The sequence below is a fragment of the Tachysurus vachellii genome, chromosome 6 (assembly GCF_030014155.1).
Source record: "Tachysurus vachellii isolate PV-2020 chromosome 6, HZAU_Pvac_v1, whole genome shotgun sequence".
Lineage (NCBI taxonomy): Eukaryota > Metazoa > Chordata > Actinopteri > Siluriformes > Bagridae > Tachysurus > Tachysurus vachellii.
The window spans coordinates 9,529,914-9,548,102 of NC_083465.1; the positions used below are offsets into that span (position 1 = coordinate 9,529,914).

Consider the following 18,189-nt stretch of genomic DNA (forward strand, 5'->3'; position numbering starts at 1 on the left):
AACTATATCTGTATTCACTCCAGGAATATCATTTATTTCTGACAGCTAGGTATTTTCTTACTGCAAACTCATATAACTGACTTTTAGACCATTCTGACCAAAACTTTTAGTTGCCCAAAGGCAACAGAGCAATTAACAAACAATGACATGCCTTTAGCGGAGTCAAGAAATGTATGACTCATTGCTTGCACCAGGTGTATGTGTGTTTGTGCGTATGCTCAGCCCGGGGCTGCTGTTATCTGGTGTTCCAGCATGTGGGCATCTGTCCCACCGCCCTGTATCCGCACACTCTCTGCACGCTCTCTGCAAAGGCTGAGTGACAAGTCACTAAGCTGCACCTGCCTTTTCTTCCTGCTCAGGGTGGTCTTCGGCACATTGGGACTGCTTGTTCGCTGCCCATGTGCCAGCCTAGCCTGCCTCCTGTGCCAATCTCATGCTGAAGCTGGCGCAGTGGGTCCTCCAGCTCTGCCTGCCAGACTGTGTCCTCAGACATTTCTCCTGATATGAAGCACAAACAGAGGCTAAGGCAAAGGTCCTGAGCTCTGCAACTCCCAGTTTTGCCTTTAGAGATGTGAAGGTACAGGAATGCCAGTCAGTCAGTCTCTGTCCAGGTCTGTTTGCTGCAGTGCGTCAGCCTGTAAACTAGAAGAAGTTAGTGTTTGTCTTTCAATATTTCCTCTCCAAGTTTTTTCTCTGGAGGAAGAGCTCTTTACACTGCTGCTGCCTCTGCACCTCATGTGGGTAAGATTACAGAACAGATATGGCGTTACTTCTGGATCCTCATCCTACTGTCTACGAGATGCTCAATTCACATTCCCCTCAAGTCCAAGTCTTAAGTCTGCAGCTTTTTAGCTCAGATAGAAAAAGCCCTATTCTGGATGTGATTACTTTCAAATGGAGACGTGGGCAATGTTATTATTATTATTATTATTATTATTATTATTATTATTATTATTATTATTATTATTAATGTATCTTTGTGATTTTAAACTAGTCCAATTTTGTTATGCTCAAACTTATCCTATGTCTAGAAGACGTGACGTCCCAGGGGTATTCAGTTTTATGAATGTTATGCTCAGTGAACAATTTTTTGCAACACAAAATTTTTTGGAACTTAATACTGTGTAGTATGTCCCGTTCTACCACACCCTAAAGATGTTCTACTGAATTCAGATCTGGTGACTGAGAAGCCCATTGAAGAACATTGAACTTACTGTTACTTTACGTTCGTGAAACCACGACTTTTTTAAGGCGACTTTTGATTTGTGACATGGCGTATTATCATGCAGGGAAGTAGTTATTTGAAGTTTATTAAATTGTAGTCGTGAAGAGATGCACCAGGTCATCAACAACACTCATCGACTGTGGCATTCAAGCAACGATTTATTGGTTTTAATGGACCAATTGTGTGCCAAGAAGATATTCCACAAACCATCACACCGCCTTACGGGAAGGCTGACGGAATTAAAGTCCATCATGGTCGCTGTTTTTGCAATGATTGATGTGCTGTGAATTCTGAGATGCTTTTTTGTTTACCACAATTGTACAAATTTGTAGACTTGTCAGTTCTCTATTGATCTCTTTCATCAAAAATGCATTTCCGTCCACAGACCTGCTGCTCACTGGGTGTTTTTTTCTTTATTGAGTAAACTGAGTAAAATTCTGAGTAAACTCTAGAGATCGTTGTGAGTAAAAATCCCAGGAGATCAACAGTTATAGAAATACAGTTGTCTGTATGTCTATGGGTGTGGAGGTGGTTTGTTTGGAGAGTTGGGCTTTCAAGCCTGTGATTGTAGCACCTTCAACAAACCAATAAACGCACAACATGCTCGAGTGTAAGCTCTGTTCAAATCGGCCTTCTCGCAGCTGGCTCAGGGACAGAGTACTGTTTGCCCAACAGTACCCTAATTAAGGCTTTGTTAGGATGTGGTGTTGGTTTTTTATGTCCATAGAGAGAAAGAGACCGAGAGAGAGAATTTGATGGAAAGAGAGGCGGGTGTGAACAATGGAGAAGGTGTGTGCTGATGAATAATTCATAACCTCTTTTCTCATTAATCATTACGTTCACACCGAGGGGTGTGTGTTGATGTGTGTGTGTGTGTGTGTGTTTTGATGCACCAGGGGTCTGCGTGACCTTTCCTTGCTGTCTCTTAGCAGGTGTCTTCATGTAATCTCCAAGCCCCACCGCCACAGCCCTCTGGATTCGTCCCAGCCCTCGCCTCATCCCTCGCCTCATCCCTCTGTCACTCCCGCACTCCAGCTCTCCATCACTCCCCTGTCTGCTGAGGGGAGAGTAATGATTTTCTTAACCTTTTTTTCTCTGGCTTATTACGGCTCCTTTCGGAACGTTTAAATGCTTATGCTAATCAGGCCTGGCTTGGTCCGGCAGTTGTTCATACTAAACAAAAAAATTATGGACGGAGACTGTCTTAATCTGGCAGAGGGATGCGTACAGTATGAGCAGGAGGACAGATACACATAAATGTTAAGAAGTCTTTTTTATTAAAGCTCCACTCTCATTTACTGCTTTACTTGTCTGTCCATTTTTGCCTTCCACTCAGAAATCTATGCTCAGCATGGACGCTAGATGGGAAGATTAAGTAGCAAAAAACATCATTTTAATAGTGATTGTGATTGGAAGAGCTGATTGATACTTGATAAGTGCTTAATTGGTTAATAGCAGTGCTATCGACTTTTAAGTCTAAGGTTTCCTTTTATTTACTTGCTTTTTATGGTTTTTTGCAGGGACCCTCGTGTTGGGATGACGTGCTTCTTCCTGATAGGATTCATGGTGTGTGTCAGTCAGAGGACTGCGATGGCCGGATGGCGGTGAGAGAGTCTGCACTCTGTTACAATCTAAATCTCAGAATCGGTGTCACCAGCAGGGATTTTTCGGGGTTTTCTGTTATCCACTGGCCAGTCAAAAGATTTTTGGTATTTTTTTTAATAAATTTGGAGCCTGGTCTAGCAGCACCACTCTGACTACAAATGTTTTTTGGTGTTATTATTTGAATTTTCCTTTTGTCAGTCCCTCCAGGAGTTTGCAGTGTTTGGTATTTTGTGATTCTTGTGTCCAAAAATGCTTTTTGATTTTCTTTTTTTTTCTTTCAAGTATTTTGTGCTTTTTTTTTTCCCCCCAGAACATTACTTGAATTGGTGAAATTGCAACCACAGGATTCTTCTTCTAAACTACTACTAGTGAAGACACATATATAATTACTTTATGTGAGAGCTGTACTCATGTGAATAAAAGAGAACGTTCTTTTCGATGACAATATTCTGAATTAAATTCTACAATCTCAAAACCACAGATTCACTGGAGGGAAAGTTTTGTTTCCCGATCATATAGAATGTTGACTCCACAGAGCTTTTTGGTGACAGTGTAATTGTTCATTAAAGGCAGGGTCTCCGATTTTTGAGAAATGCTACAGAAAACTGAGTCGGGCCGAATGATAAACAAAAATCAAAACAAAAATCAAAACAAACGTGTAGCCAATGAGCAGAAAGGGGCGGGGCTTGTCAATATGGGCGGAGAGCGTGTTCAGTGCGCATGTGTGACATTAACAGAAAGTGGTTTTAACATTCACATGGAGGATAAAAACAAAGAAAGAAAGCAAAGAAAGGCTTACAATAAGGCAAGAAGTAGGACTCGTGTTAATATTAAATTAAATTAAACGCTGTTACTACACAAATAACACCTCTTTTCTATCATAGTAATGTAGAGAGGCAGCTACAACCATGTTTTGTGTAGTAACAGTGTTTAGCTCAGGAGTTATTGACCCGGGAAACTCCAGTCTGTGAATATGTGGCCAACTTTACTTAAGACGCCGAGGCGCTTTTTTCCTTCTCGATAGGTGAGTAACGTTGGTTTTGTTTTGTTACACAGAACTAATATATGCCGTCCTTTGCATGATTATGCTTGTGTGTCATTTTTGCTTGTTTGTTTATCTGCAATCGTATTGTTCTTCCCTTCAGCTATGATAAAGACACATTTCTTTCCATTAGTTGCCTGGGTTACGTATATATGTGTGGGCGGAGCTATCAATACAGGGGTGGGACCCATTTGGGTTAGGGGCGTGTTTGTTTTGGTGATTTTATGTGTCAACATTGGCTTTCAAAAATCGGAGACCCTACCTTTAATAGGAGAAACACTCATTTCTGATGTCACTTTGATTTTGCTGATGTCTTTCAAAAGTCATTTCTGTAGTTGGGACTAGTTTTCTTCTAGTTTTTTTTTTTATTGTGCTGCAGGAATATATATATATATATATATATATATATATATATATATATATATATATTCCTGCAGCACAATAAAAAAAAACTAGAAGAAAACTAGTTATATATATATATATGTGTGTGTGTGTGTGTGTGTGTGTGTGTGTGTGTGTGTGTGTGTGTGTGTGTGTGTGTGTGTGTAAGCATTTATACTCTATAACTATATACTCTCATGCTCATGCTCTCTCTCACTCTCTCTCTCTCTCTCTCTCTCTCTCTCTCTCTCTCTCTCTTTTTCACTCACTCTCACACACACACACACACAGAATTCTGACTTTTAACTATTTCCATATACACAAACATCTAACACACTCTATCATGAAACACGTATCTTTTGTGTGTGTAGGAGTTTTATTTGAAGTGTGCTGCACATCCCACTTGTGATGATGACACCTCGGTGGCACTAGACTTGATCATGAGCAACGTCCTCCATGTCCCCTGCATCGCCTGCACTGACATTGTGTGAGTGAATCTTGAACTATCTAGGTAGAACATCGAGAAGCAATTTTAAGCAAGGGAGAAATACGTCCTCAAAGTGTGCGCACCTAGACTACTTATTTGTCTCTCTTTTAAAACTGATAGATGAACAGGATGTTTGAGGAGGAGAGGGGCAGTTCAGGCAGGACTAATCTCACTTTCTGCAAAAGTATTAATCTGGGTTTTTGTTATAGATAAAACATCCCAGTGTTTGCACCTCCTGTAGAGTACTGATAAATCTGTTGTTAAAAAATGCCACAAGGCCACAAAGCCATCCAACAAAGAGCTGTGACTGGGTAAGTAGGATGATATTAGTCAGAGAAGAAGCAGAGAAGAGATCATCAGCTCGAGACATAGACACTCCGTAATGCTGGGCTTTATGAAAGATTTGTGAGAAGAAAGTTATTCAAAAAAGCCATATATGTTGATGTGTTAGAAACTCCAAAAAAACCAAAAGACCAAAGTTGAACTTTCTGGCTATGTTTGGTGGAAGCATAACAATCACCCGGAGAACACTGTCCACCTAGAGACGTGTGGTTAAGGGCTAGCATCATGGTATAGAGATGTTTTTCCTCAGCAGGAAACTGGTTAAGATTGACGGCAAGATGTCAAATACAGGACATCCTAGAAGATTACTGACAAAATCTAGAAAAAATCTAAAATATTTTTGCCAGTCCCTTCAGGAGTTTGCAGCATTTTTTGTGATTGTTGCAGAAAACGACTTGATCGGTTCTTCTTTTAAACTCTTACCAGTGAAGACCTAGCTTTGATAGCTTTGCTAATGTTTGGCCCATGTGACTAGAAGATGACATGTGGTCCAAATCTGCAGAAAATCTACAGTAATTTCGTGAAAAACTTTATTTCAAAAACATTTGTGATGTCACTTTTATTTTACTTGTCTTCCAAATGTATAGAAGGAAATCAGTTCCAGTCAGCAAAATATTTGAGTCTAGCAATTTTCACCTTTAAACATAACAATGACCCTAAGTGTCAAACTTGAGCCAGACTTACACTTGTTTAAGGTTTAAAACCAATTATTTACCGACAGTGCTTGAGCAATTTTGCCAAGAAGAACAGACAAATATACTGTAGAGGTGACTAATTGTGGCTAATGTTGGCTCTACCGACTGTTTCCTTTACTGTCATGCAGCATATACTGTATATTTAACCTTTGTTTAAGTAAAATCCTTCAAATATTAGACTTGTAAATGAAATTGTAAAAATTAGTTATAGTTGTAACACTATAGAGTGCAAAAAAGTTCAAAGAGTGAAGAATTATGCAAGGTGGTTTATTGTGGCGTTTACACACACACACACACACACACACACACACACACACAAACAGTAGGCCATACAGAGACAACGCCACAGCACAGACATAGACTTAGTCAGCTGCGGAAACAGTTGAACCGATGAAGTTTCTTAAATATTGTAACACAGGTCTTGTAGCTGTGGCTTTATTATTATTAGGCAGACAGCTGATTAACACAAACAGAATGACTGAGGTGTAAAACCACCTTACTGCGTAAAACTCTCCTCCCACCCTGCCTAGCTGCAATCACCAAGCTCGGTGAAGTGTGTGTTCTTGCTGAAGGTCTGCAGTTAGCCATTAGTTCAGCACAACCGTTGCCACCTTCTGCTTTCTGGATGACGAACTGAAGGTGAGATCTGGCACAATGCAGTCCAATCAGGGACACTCCCCATTCAAATCAAGAACTGATTGAAGTGGCACAGCAATTAGCTTCCCAAGTGGGCCTTTGTTTGGCCTTCGTCCTTCGCTTTGTGCCTGCTTCTCCTCCTCTCTCAAGGATAGAGGCAAGGACACAGGCATGTTCTTAAAGCACCACCAGAAGAGGCCTTTCTGAGGTTGACACTTAAAGGTTGACTTTAATATCAAGTGTTTGCATTATTGAGGGTTTGTGCTTAACATTGAGATTTGCAGAGAAAATGATTGCTGGACTTGTGGAAGTCAGCTGATGGACTCTTTTAGAAGATAAGTGGTGTGTTTGAACACTCGGGCCTTGATTGGCAAAAAAATTGAAATTAATCAAAACAAATCAGCAAGTGAGCATGACATTACTGTGGGTCTACACTCTCTTTCCCTCTGACTCACATATATACACCTGTATTTGTGAGGCTGGGCTCTAAACAGAATAATCCTCCTGTCTGCTGTCTTGAACCCCATGCTGTCTTAAAACAAAACTGTTTCCCCAGACAGTCATCAGTTATTTAGGAAGCCTCAGGGGACACAACATCCAGAGCCAGTCCACAGAAATTGAGTCCTGCCTCGTGGCACTGTGGAAGAGTAAAATCCTACCACTACAAAACTAGACTGAGGATAATACTACTTGAAATTGACAAGCAAATTGATTTTCTTTTGGCTTGACATGAAATGAAAAAAAAGGCTGATGGCTTATTTTACATTCTAGTGTGAATCGGTGGTTTAGTGCTGGCACATGTGGAACAGCAATCTTTTGATAAAATAGGAGGAAAGCAAGACTCTCTGTTACAGCAAATTCTGCTTCCTGTGCTGGGATTGTGAAAAGAAGAAGCCTTCATTTTTGTTTTGAAAAATCCTTTTCTTTGCATATCCCAGTTTGGAGGTTGGGGTCACAGCACAGGGTCAGCCATGATACAGCAGGCCTGATTAAGGGCCTTGGCGAAGGAGCCGAGCAGAGGCAGCTTGTCAGTGCTGGGGCTTAAACTCTGACCTTTCGTTCAAAAAATGAGAGCTTTAACCACTAGAACTACAACTGTCCCAGAGAAATGGAGAGAAATCCATCCATCCATCCATCCATCCATCCATCCATCCATCCATCCATCCATCCCCTTTCTTTTCCTTTCTTTTCCTTTCATTTCATTTCATTTCGGTCAAGGTCATGATAGAAACACAATTTCAGGAACACTGGGTGTGAGGTGGGAATATATCCTGGATGGGGACACGACATAGATGCACTCCATGTTGCCTGATTGAAAGTGCAGCAAAAGACAATATGTGAAGGGAAAAAAGTAGCACATCTCTAATACTTCTCAGGTTACAGAGTTTTGGTTTGGCTGCTACTGTGATGTGATTGTCTTGTCAAATGTCTTATGGCAGAGTAAAGTCTAATAAAAACAATAGTGCTGTAGGTTTTTGGTTGAACGTGCACATGTATGGAACCTAAGACATCCACTAACCTAATCTTTGTGAAAATCGAGAAAAGTACAAAGTTTCTCAGATGACAGCAGAAAGAATTTCTACAAGTTTGCACTACAAGCGACTCTCTTGCTCAGAGAGGTGATATTTCTCATTCTGTACAAGAATGAGTTTTCTCAACAACAGCCTAGTGATACAGTATAAAGAAAAGTGAAGTCAGATTTCACAAGAACAGAAACCTGTACTTTTACTGGCTGTATTTATTATAATTCTTAAAGTAGGCAATGCTGTTTGATGCGCCAAATGACTCCTAGACACGTCAAATGACTTATTATTTTAATACTTGAAGTACGTTTCCAGTGCTTACTTTGTTATTTAAATGATTAGGTTTTTTTTTTCATTTAACTTTATATCAGACACTGAGTAGTCAGATATATTTAACATTACTGTTCTCTTTCTTCCAGTCTATAAGGATATGTAATGAGCATGTGCATGCACACAATGAACACTAATGTATAAAATCTGCTGTGCTCCGTCCTGCAGGAGTCCTGTTCTGGTGTCTCAGTGTGCTGAGCGTCATGTGATCTGTTTGGATTGTTTCCACATGTACTGTGTTACTCGACTGAACGAGCGACAGTTCATCCACGATCCTGTGCTGGGATACTCACTACCCTGTGCTGGTAGGTATGAACAGCAATTCTGCTCATTTATATGTGTGTGTGTGTGTGTGTGTGGGTGTGTGTGTACCAGTGATTGATGGTAGTAACTTAGTGGCTGCAGTGAAATTGAAGAGGAGACATTATCATATCATTGCATTGTTTCTCTGATTCTTTGTCTATCTGTCTGTCTGTCTTTTTTTCTTACCCCCACACATAGACACTACAAGTGTAGCCTCTTTATGTGTCTCTGCTTGCACATCCTTTACTGCCATGCTTTAATGGGGCTCCAGAGAGAAATGCTGACCTCCCATCAGCTAAAGCGTTCTCTATCTCTCTCACCTCTCTGCCTCACACACACACGCACACACACACACACCAACAAATCTCACTGTCCTGTCAGAAAGCAGTCTCTATGGTAGACCTACACACGGAAACCTTCGTTCATAAAAAAGGAGGAATTTTATTTCTTTTTCCTAAAAGTATCATTTTAGTATATGTTGAAAAAGATCACAACAACCCTGTTCTCAAGCATCTTTTTCCGTAATGTAAAATCGTTTTGATTACAAATGAAACTATTTAATATTAGACGTACGCACTATAAACGGTTTTACAATAGTCACACACACTACATGACCAAAAGTATTGGAACGTCTGACCATCTATAATATTGACTTCGTCATTTTCTTTATTTAGAAAGTCTTTAATACTACAACGTATAAGAAAATCCTTTCACTGGAACAAAAGTCCCTAAAGGCCAAACATGTTCAAGCCTGACTGTGTTCCTTTGCACAAAGAGTCTCATAAAGACCCCAAAACCTTTGAACGGTAGAGTACATTAGCTGCTTTTCACCGGCCTTAGTGGACGAGTAAATGTTTTGTGTACTATAATTAATATGTCAGCTTTTCAAACTTCTTAATCTGGATCTCTGTCACATTTACCAGATTGTAGAAAAGGAAGCTAAATCCAGCAAAATGGTGCATACAGTATATGGTGTCCCTGATGATATAAAAGAATTGCAGTGTTTCTTGCTTTAAAATGAACTCGTCTTAGTGGTGAATTAGCTGAAGGAGTGTTCTCATATATGGCATGTCAACACTACAATTGATTTAATTACTTTTTTCTTTGTTTCTCCTTTCTACATTTATTTCCTTTTTACTGTAGTTGCACTTTTCCAGTTATTTCCTTTCTTTTTGTTTTGACTTAACTTGATAGTTGAATATTATCCACAATGTTTTATGTGTGTTCGCTTATAAAAAACAAAAAAAAAAAGATCTATGGCTGGTTTTTAGACAATGTGTGGAGAATCAACACAATCGTAACGTTTTCTCACGTGCACATTTCTTCCTAACTTCAGTGAGAAAAACTAATAGCATCCAATGCTAACATTGCCTAGGTCATATGTATTAGCATAAAGCACACACAAACACACAAAAAAAACACATGTACATAAGGAAAACAACATTAAACCCTTATGCATTCAAAACTGCATGTAACATGGAAAATATTAGGAAAAAAAAAATGAAAGAAAGGAAAATATCATCACTTATCCGTTATGGTCACGAGCAAAAAAGTAATAAAAGAACAATAAAACATTTCAAAATTGTAATTGATTTCAGGTGCAGTGCATTATGCTTTTTATTTATTTATTTTTCCATTTCATTTTTTTGTTTTATCCTATTAACCATGATTGCATCCGTCTTCATTGATTGCAGTTAATTGTTATGTAGGTGAAAGTTAGTGTGTGTATCTATTCTCTCTCTCTGTGCGTTCGCCTTGCTTACTCTTAGCAGCCTGAGAAATAATAATATTAAAAAAGTTTTTTTTTTCTTTTCTACATGGAAGAACATAAGCTTTTTCACAAATCTTGCTGTTTTTCTCTTTAGACAGACGAGGAGTAGTGATGCACTTGCGTATGGATTTCAGTCACATTTGTATGTCTACAGAGAAAACAAGCGTGTTAGTGTAGTGCCTGTTTTCTCCTGTGTGTGTATACACGTGTTGCAGACCTGACGCTAACCATTAAGACCATCTATCACTGTTTTTGTGGCTGTGGATTAGAGATTGCTAGAAAAAGGTCAAGCTTTAGCCTCAAATGCCATTTCCACTTTTAAACAACTTTTAACAGTTCAAACCAAAGCGCTTGTCCAAAGGCACGGATGAAAGGAGGGGAGCGGAGGTTGTCAGCAACGTCTGGTGAATATGAAATACAGATTGGCGGACGCTGATAAACACATGGACAGCAGCTTAAGAAGCCATTCTCTCAGGAAATACAGCAGAGCAGGAATGAAGAAAAAAATCCAGCCGTAACCTTCCTTTTGAATCGAGCTTTAACACACCGTTTTATTACAAGCTGGCTTCAAAGCCAGAGAATCTCTGGTTAACATTTACACCCGGCCTGATGCTGTCTGATCATAGGCATCGGATTGGGAGGATACAGAGGCATGTGTCCACTCCAAATTATAAGAATTTACTGCATAGTTTCACTTTAAAATAAACTGTTTTTGCTTGCTTGATGTTGGCTGTTAACTTTGGTGACAGTTAAACTTTAAAAGTTCGCGTCAACTTCAGTTTCAATTCGAAGGCAACTATAGTGTCTATCATGAGTTTTTTATTCTGTTGCATGTGTGAAATACTGTTGTAGAAAAGCTAGACGTATTCCTTTTCCACCAATTTCCAGTGTAGAAAACTGGGATTGGCTGATTTACGTGTCAGTCAGACTCGTGGGTAGTCAATAAAATCTGCTAGCAGACTGAAAGCAGAAGATCTGAACTCCTTAGCAGCTTGTATTGCCCAACGACCACCCAAGAGGGAGTCTGACTGGCATGTAAGATAACCAGTTGCAGTTGTTTTCTTCAGTGTCATGTTTAAAGGCATGAAAATGCAAAGTCAGTGTGCCTACAAAACAGACTGTTTGTTTAAGACAGTCATGTAAATTAATGAGGCTATACAGTGATGCCTCAAGATACGAGTGCTCTGACATACGAATTTTTTGAGATACGAGCTGTGATTCGACCATATTTTTGGCTTGAGATACGAGCAAATTTTTGAGATACGAGCATCCGAGCCGCCACCGCCGCCGAAACAAAAAATCCCCAACAACCACGTGTGCTCTGTTTCCCCCGCCTCAGCTTCCCGCGTCTCACTCGGTTAAATCCACCTTTCCACTGCAGACGACAAACGACGGTCGATAAACCAGAAGTCATTCATTTCCTATGGAGAGTCGCAAAGGCGCTGCGTGAGGTGCCGACCATCTGCGGGTCCGTAATTTTCGGATCCGTTTTAAGTGTTGGATCCGTTAAAAAATTTAACTTGTGCGACTACACCGCATCTGATATGCCGACCGGACAGGTTTTTATTAAAACGACCGGCAGATGTTAGTGAGGAAAGAGTGACAAAAAAGGCAAAAACAAGTGAAGAGAAAAGCGATGAAGAAAATTAAGCAAAATTAATGTAAAGAAAACAGAAATTGTAGCAATTAAGTTCAGTTAAGTTAAGAGAATTTCAGTTCAGTCAGGACCACTTTGTCAAAAGAGAATTTATTAGATGATATGCATACAGTTAGTGTTGGCGGTATGGTTCTGTTCTGGGCAAGAATCCACGCGCCCGTCCGTGCGCATGCATGGTCAGAGCGGAGAAAGCAGCGAAAATAGAATAAACCCCCGTATAACAGAACCACTAATCATGCATAGTATTAGATATGCTCGCTTACGTGTTTTTGGAAAGTAATAAATGAATGAATGGATAAATACATAATTAAATAATTAGAGGGAGAGGGAGAGAGAAAAATATGTGGAGATTTATGATGTAAACTGGTACAGCGAACACAGGTTCCGGCATGGTGGAGTCTAGATCACAGCAGCAGCGAAACGCTAGAGCGGCTCTGTGAATGGGAATTTAAATGGTCGGGTAAAATGGATGTCGTAACCGGATTGGTGCTGATTAACAGCTGATTAACAGCTGATGCACGCTTGACGACGTGGCCTGACAGAACTAACGCGATGCTTGATTTAAGTTCGTTAATTTTAGTGAAGTTTAGTTAAGTTCCATTTAAGTGTAAAGTAGCATTAAGAGTGTACAGTAGTGAGTAAGTGAACGAAAGTGAAAGTGTACGTACGAGACAAAATTCCTCCTGTTTACTCCTCCCTCAACCTCCGTGCGCATCTTCCGTAACGTAAAACCAGTTTATTTTTTTTAACATTCTCTTTTATTACTGTATGTTTTTATACAATATTTGTCATTTATAAATACAGGTACTGTACATGTTTCATATTCAAAACACATAAACAAAACAACTGGAGTGGAATTTTGCGAGCTGGAACGGATTGATGGGATTTCAATTCATTTAAACTGGGAAAATTGTTTTGAGATACGAGCAATTTGAGATACGAGCAAAGTCGCGGAACGAATTAAACTCGTATCTCGAGGCATCACTGTATTTGGAAAATCCACCCTTTAACTGATCTTCGTAAACGCTTATTGTCCCGGTTGTAAACATGACAGCTTCCTTCTTCCATGAGGGAAATAGTGTGTCACAAAGGCTTTGTTTTTCAGGAAAAGAACTCAACACCAGAAATCCTGTAGAATCCAAATAATTAGATGATGACTTTAAAACTCCTGAAGTGTTTCTAGTTTTGTGCACCATATGGATAAGCTCACACACCGCTGGCCCAGTGTCTAAGACTGAGACTAAGTTTGCATTAACATTACAGTAACCGGAGTACATGTGACTGTCTAAAGGTGAGGATGACTAGATGATTGATGAGACTCCAGTGGACAAGACATATGTTATGTACAAATGTCTTTTCAATTAGCCCAGATTGTGTGATTATTTTTAGCAGCATTTCATTACATGTGTGTGACTTTATTTGGCATCCACTGGGAAACAGCTTTGACTTCCAGTTAGTAAAAACCCACCAAAAGGTACTACCCTAATAGATGGTAGATACATAATGCATAGAATAAGTGCACATTACTGTAAGTCATATGTAACGCATCTTCATAGGTGTTACTGCAAAGTGGGGGATTAGTCTGGATTAAAAATGTAATACTTGTTCTCATCTAACTCCAGGCTATAAACATTCCTATAGACTTAGAACTGTTCTTATTAATGAACATATTGTGTTGTTGTTGGAACTGTTGTAGATGTGTATGCTGACACTTTTGTCCTCAAGAATTTGGACATGTGGCATTTTTTTTTTGTCGCTAAAGTGAAGACTGGGAAGAAGACCTCAAAGCAGGGCTCAGGGCAATATTTTGGGATGGGGCTACTCTTATCTAACATGATGGCAACATTAGAGAAATACTTGCATGACTAATATTTATTTAAAACTTTACCGAACACTCTGAAACAGTGACGTGTACGCAATGGTTCTTACATTTTGTACTGCAGTAGTTGGTGGACTGTATTATTTGAAGGGCAATGTTAAAAAAGGTCTCTTAGTTCCTTGCTCAGATATGCCCTGGTGTCTTTGTAATGTTTTGTGAAGAGTTTCTGATCTAATGTTACTGCTTCCTCTACCTCTTTTAGTCACCAAGTCTGTTTTTTAATGCATAGATTACATAGAGGAGATACGGTTAATTCTAGATAAATGGATATAGTATGTGTATCTGGAGCAGGTGTTTCCTAAACTCTGTTCTATAATACATCATCTATTTAAAAGACTACTTAACCAAAGGTCCTGGTTGCACAATTCCACTTGATTGTATACAGATGTAGAAGGGAAATTGTTTACAATCATACTCTCCGGTGTCACCCAGATAAGGATGGATTTCCTTCTAAGTCTGGTTCCTCTTAAGGGTTCTTCCTCATATTGTTTTGCCACCATTGACTCCGGCATGCCCATTAGAAATGAATCTAAAATTATTAAACTTTTATCATTTTTATTCTGAATTTTACATTCCTGTAAAGCTGCTTTGAGATAATGTCGATTGTTAAAGGCAGCATCACATTACTAATGTCTTGTGCTTCAAATTTTATGCTGGCTAAAGTTAATATTTGTGAACTAAAAATGGAAATAATCTCTAAAGGCTAGATCAGATAAATGTCAGTGGAGTTAGCTACTGAGCTATGGCAAGGGGAATCTTAAATGACTTTCTTTTCTCTATCAAATCCTCTATGCTTTGATAGACAAGAGAAGCTTTGATAGTCTTATATAGTGCATGCAGTGAAGAGGAAGCCATTGGTGATTTGACATACTGTCTCTATATCTCCATAAACAAACATGAGTCATACTGAAGAGCCTGGTGACTTTTAAACATGGCACTTTCATAAGATGCCGCCTTTGACACAAGTTAGTTCATGACATTTCTGCTCTGCTAGATCAATCCTGGTCAACTGTAAGTGCTATGATTGTGAAATGGAAATGTCTAGAAGCAACAACTCAACTACAAAGCTGTACAACATATACACCAAAATGTCTCTGTGCAACAGGGTCTTCATGAAAAGGGTTTCTATTCTACACTGGACTCCTAGAGCATTAGAAGCATGTCCTAAGGACTGGACTGATGAATCATTCTTCACTAGCTGGCAGTCAAATCTGAATTTAGCATATACCAAGCAAACTCTATTAATCAGTACTGTATGTATAGTTAGAAATTTCCCCACCATGGAACGAATGAAGGTATATCTTATATCTTAGCTCCAATGGTAAAGTTTGTGGAGGAGGAGGGCTGTTTTCAGGGTTTGGCTTGGTCTCTTATTTCCTGTGAGAGATGTTAATGCTAAAAAAAAAATATTGTCATTATGTCAACAATTTGGGAGGCCCTTTTTTCAGTTTCAGCATGAGTGCACAAATCAAAGTCCAATAATATAGGGTTTGACCGGTTTGGTGTGAAGGAACTCCAGTGTCCAGTCTTTTACAATGACTTGGAAACCTCATCCAACATGCTCTTTTAACTGAGTAGATACAAAATGCAACGACACATTATATGACAATAACCCCATTACCATCATTTGGGAATGAGATGTCTACCAAGTTTATATATGTTGGTATGGTATGATGGTAAGGAGTCCACATACTGTAGCGACTCATGCTGCGAGGTGGGACACAAAGGCACAGAATCCGCTCTTAAGTGCTCTTGTATTTAGGTGATAAGCAAGGTGCAAGTGGAGGCAGTGCAGCTGGAGAGTGGTGAATCGGTGCAGGGAAGTGCCTTCAGTGCTGGAGTGCTGATGCTGGAGCTGCACGTCAACCCAGGAGCGGCGGTCGGCTGGCGTGCTGAAGTATTAGAAGCCGCTCCTGATTGGCTCGCCTGTTTTTGGCGCACTTTAGGCCGCCCCGCCTTGCTGCCACACTCAGCAACGCTGTCCATGGTGCTGAAGAGCGGCTGTCTCTTTAGAACAATGGAATTCACAAGGTGAAGAGCGCTTTTGTGTAGCTTGCGTGCAGAGGCGTTTGCTCCGTGTCACAATATGTTTAGCCGTACACTGCAGGTCTTGTCATGCCTTTTTCTTGCTTACTGTGCATGGTACAACAAGCCTGAAAAGGCATGACAAGACCTGCAGTGTACGGCTAAACAGACCAGGCTACATGAATGTGAAGAAAACAGTAAACCACAATGTGGGAAAATATTTTTAAGGTTTTCTTTACATTCAGGAAGCCTGGAAGTGTAACTGGAAATAACCATGACAGTATTGTAAAAATTAGCACAGACATTACTGTAAGGATTATTATATGTATTCTAGTTTGGAATTAATTTAAGATATACTGTATAACAGGATCTTGAGGACCACCGTTGTATCTAAACATTTATGTACTGCTGACAGTTTTTTGTGAATTGGATCAGGGAGCTTGTTAGTAGAGAAACTCTTGCTTTAAATGAATTTTCAAAGTACACTGCAATCAGATTCCTAGGTGAATACTACATCCCTGTAAGAGTTCCACTTTTGTGTTGAACAAAGGTACGGTTTATTTCTTTTTTACTTTTCGGGTTTCTGTCACTTGTTCTCTTTCTTTTTCTTCTTCTTCCTTCTCTCTTTATTTAATTTTATCCATCATCCCAATCCAGTATGTGCTGTGAATCATCTCCTTCTAATCTTCTGATTATAAATAAATCTTTTCTGTCTGATTTTAAATGTGCTCTGTTTACGCCAGCTTTTGGTTTTACAGTGTCGCCACAGCAGTACTGTTGCTGATCCTTAATCTTCCTGGATAGGAATTAACGTCTTTATCCATAATACACTACATCCCACAGAGCTCCAGTTCTCCGGTTCTCTGTTTTCAGAAGGAAAACTTTTGTATTTTGTATTTACTTTTTATATACTGTATGAAACTGACTGTAGCCTAGTTGTTTGTGTTTTTTTCTTTCTCTAGCACAGCTAGTTTCTCATCTAACTCTAGACAATAAACATTCCTCCAGCCAGGGTTTAGGACTTGTAACTGTCCTTATTGATGAACATATTGTGTTCTTAGTGGAACTGTTCACTATATGGAGGTATATGCTGACACTTTTGTCTTCAAGGATTTGTACATACGGCATTTTGATGATGTTTTTGTCGCTAAAAGCAGGGTTCAGGGCAACATTTTGGGATAGGGCTACTCATGATGATTATCTAACATGATGGCAACATTAGAGAAATGCTTGCATGACTAATATTTATTTAAAACTTTTCTGAAGTCTCTGAAACTGATGTGTACACAATGGTTCATACATTTTATGCTGCTGTAGTTGTTTTACTGTTGCGCTGCCACGATTATCGTGCATCTGGTATGTGTGGAGTTGCATGTTTAGTCGACTGAACCAGTCCGTTGGCCAATTTAGGGCTAGATAAAGTGGATTTGCTGCCTCAGCTTTTGAAACCAACCTTGATGTTTTATCTGCACAGAAAAATATCCTTAAACGCTACCAACTTCCTGCTGTCTCTTCAGAATACCAGATTCCAGCTAGCCAGTCTTGCTAAAATATCACTTCTGAGCCTCAAATGAATAGCTGTACTTCTGCAGTCAGTTTAGCCACTGCTTATAAACACTTATCTATCTGAAGCTGATTAATGCTCTCATGGGCACATCTAGTTGATTTAGAGAGATTATCTTGGAAATACTGTCTGAGGTCTTATTTAATATTTCAGTGAGTACTTGCATCTTTCGTCTATATTTCATGACAGTCCATTAATAGTCCTCAGTAAACTCCTGTGTGTGGGTGCACTGGTTATAAGTATTCCTGTAAGGAACACTATCTTGCATTGATTAATAGCCCTGGAAGGGATTTTTATGTCTTGTTTTTATGTTTTGTTTTTTTATGTTTATGTTTATGTTATGTTAATGCATCTGTAAAAAGACTAAGCAAAAAAAAACATCTTGGAAAGTCAATGATTACTGCTTATCTCTGAATTCAAATCCTTACTGAAAGTTTTGTCTTTTTAGGCCAAAGACTGGAAACATGATGAGTTACAACCTAAACATGCAAAATACAATTCATTTAGTGGGATTTACAAAGCCTGAAAGTCACTTTGGGAATGGACTAAGAAATCTCACAGAGTGTATATATATATATATATTTCAATTGCATAAGTCTGTTTATGCCTGTGAAAGATAGCAGGCACATTTCAGGTTTTAACAGTTACTCATTGGTAAAATAAAGACATTTTTGTATTCATATTATTGTGATCAGTTTGGTTGCATATTAAAGTTTACACACAG

The 18,189-nt window shown here is 39.2% G+C and overlaps 1 protein-coding gene across 1 annotated transcript in view; it reads left to right on the top strand.

Moving 5' to 3' along the window:
* The window catches only part of prkn (parkin RBR E3 ubiquitin protein ligase), a 100,385-nt gene that overhangs the window by 40,674 nt on the left and 41,522 nt on the right, over positions 1–18,189 (top strand). The window contains exons 5-7 of the mRNA XM_060872097.1: positions 2,746–2,829; positions 4,625–4,740; positions 8,435–8,571. Coding sequence (XP_060728080.1) covers positions 2,746–2,829; positions 4,625–4,740; positions 8,435–8,571 — 337 coding nt within the window. The remainder of the gene's footprint in view (positions 1–2,745; positions 2,830–4,624; positions 4,741–8,434; positions 8,572–18,189) is intronic.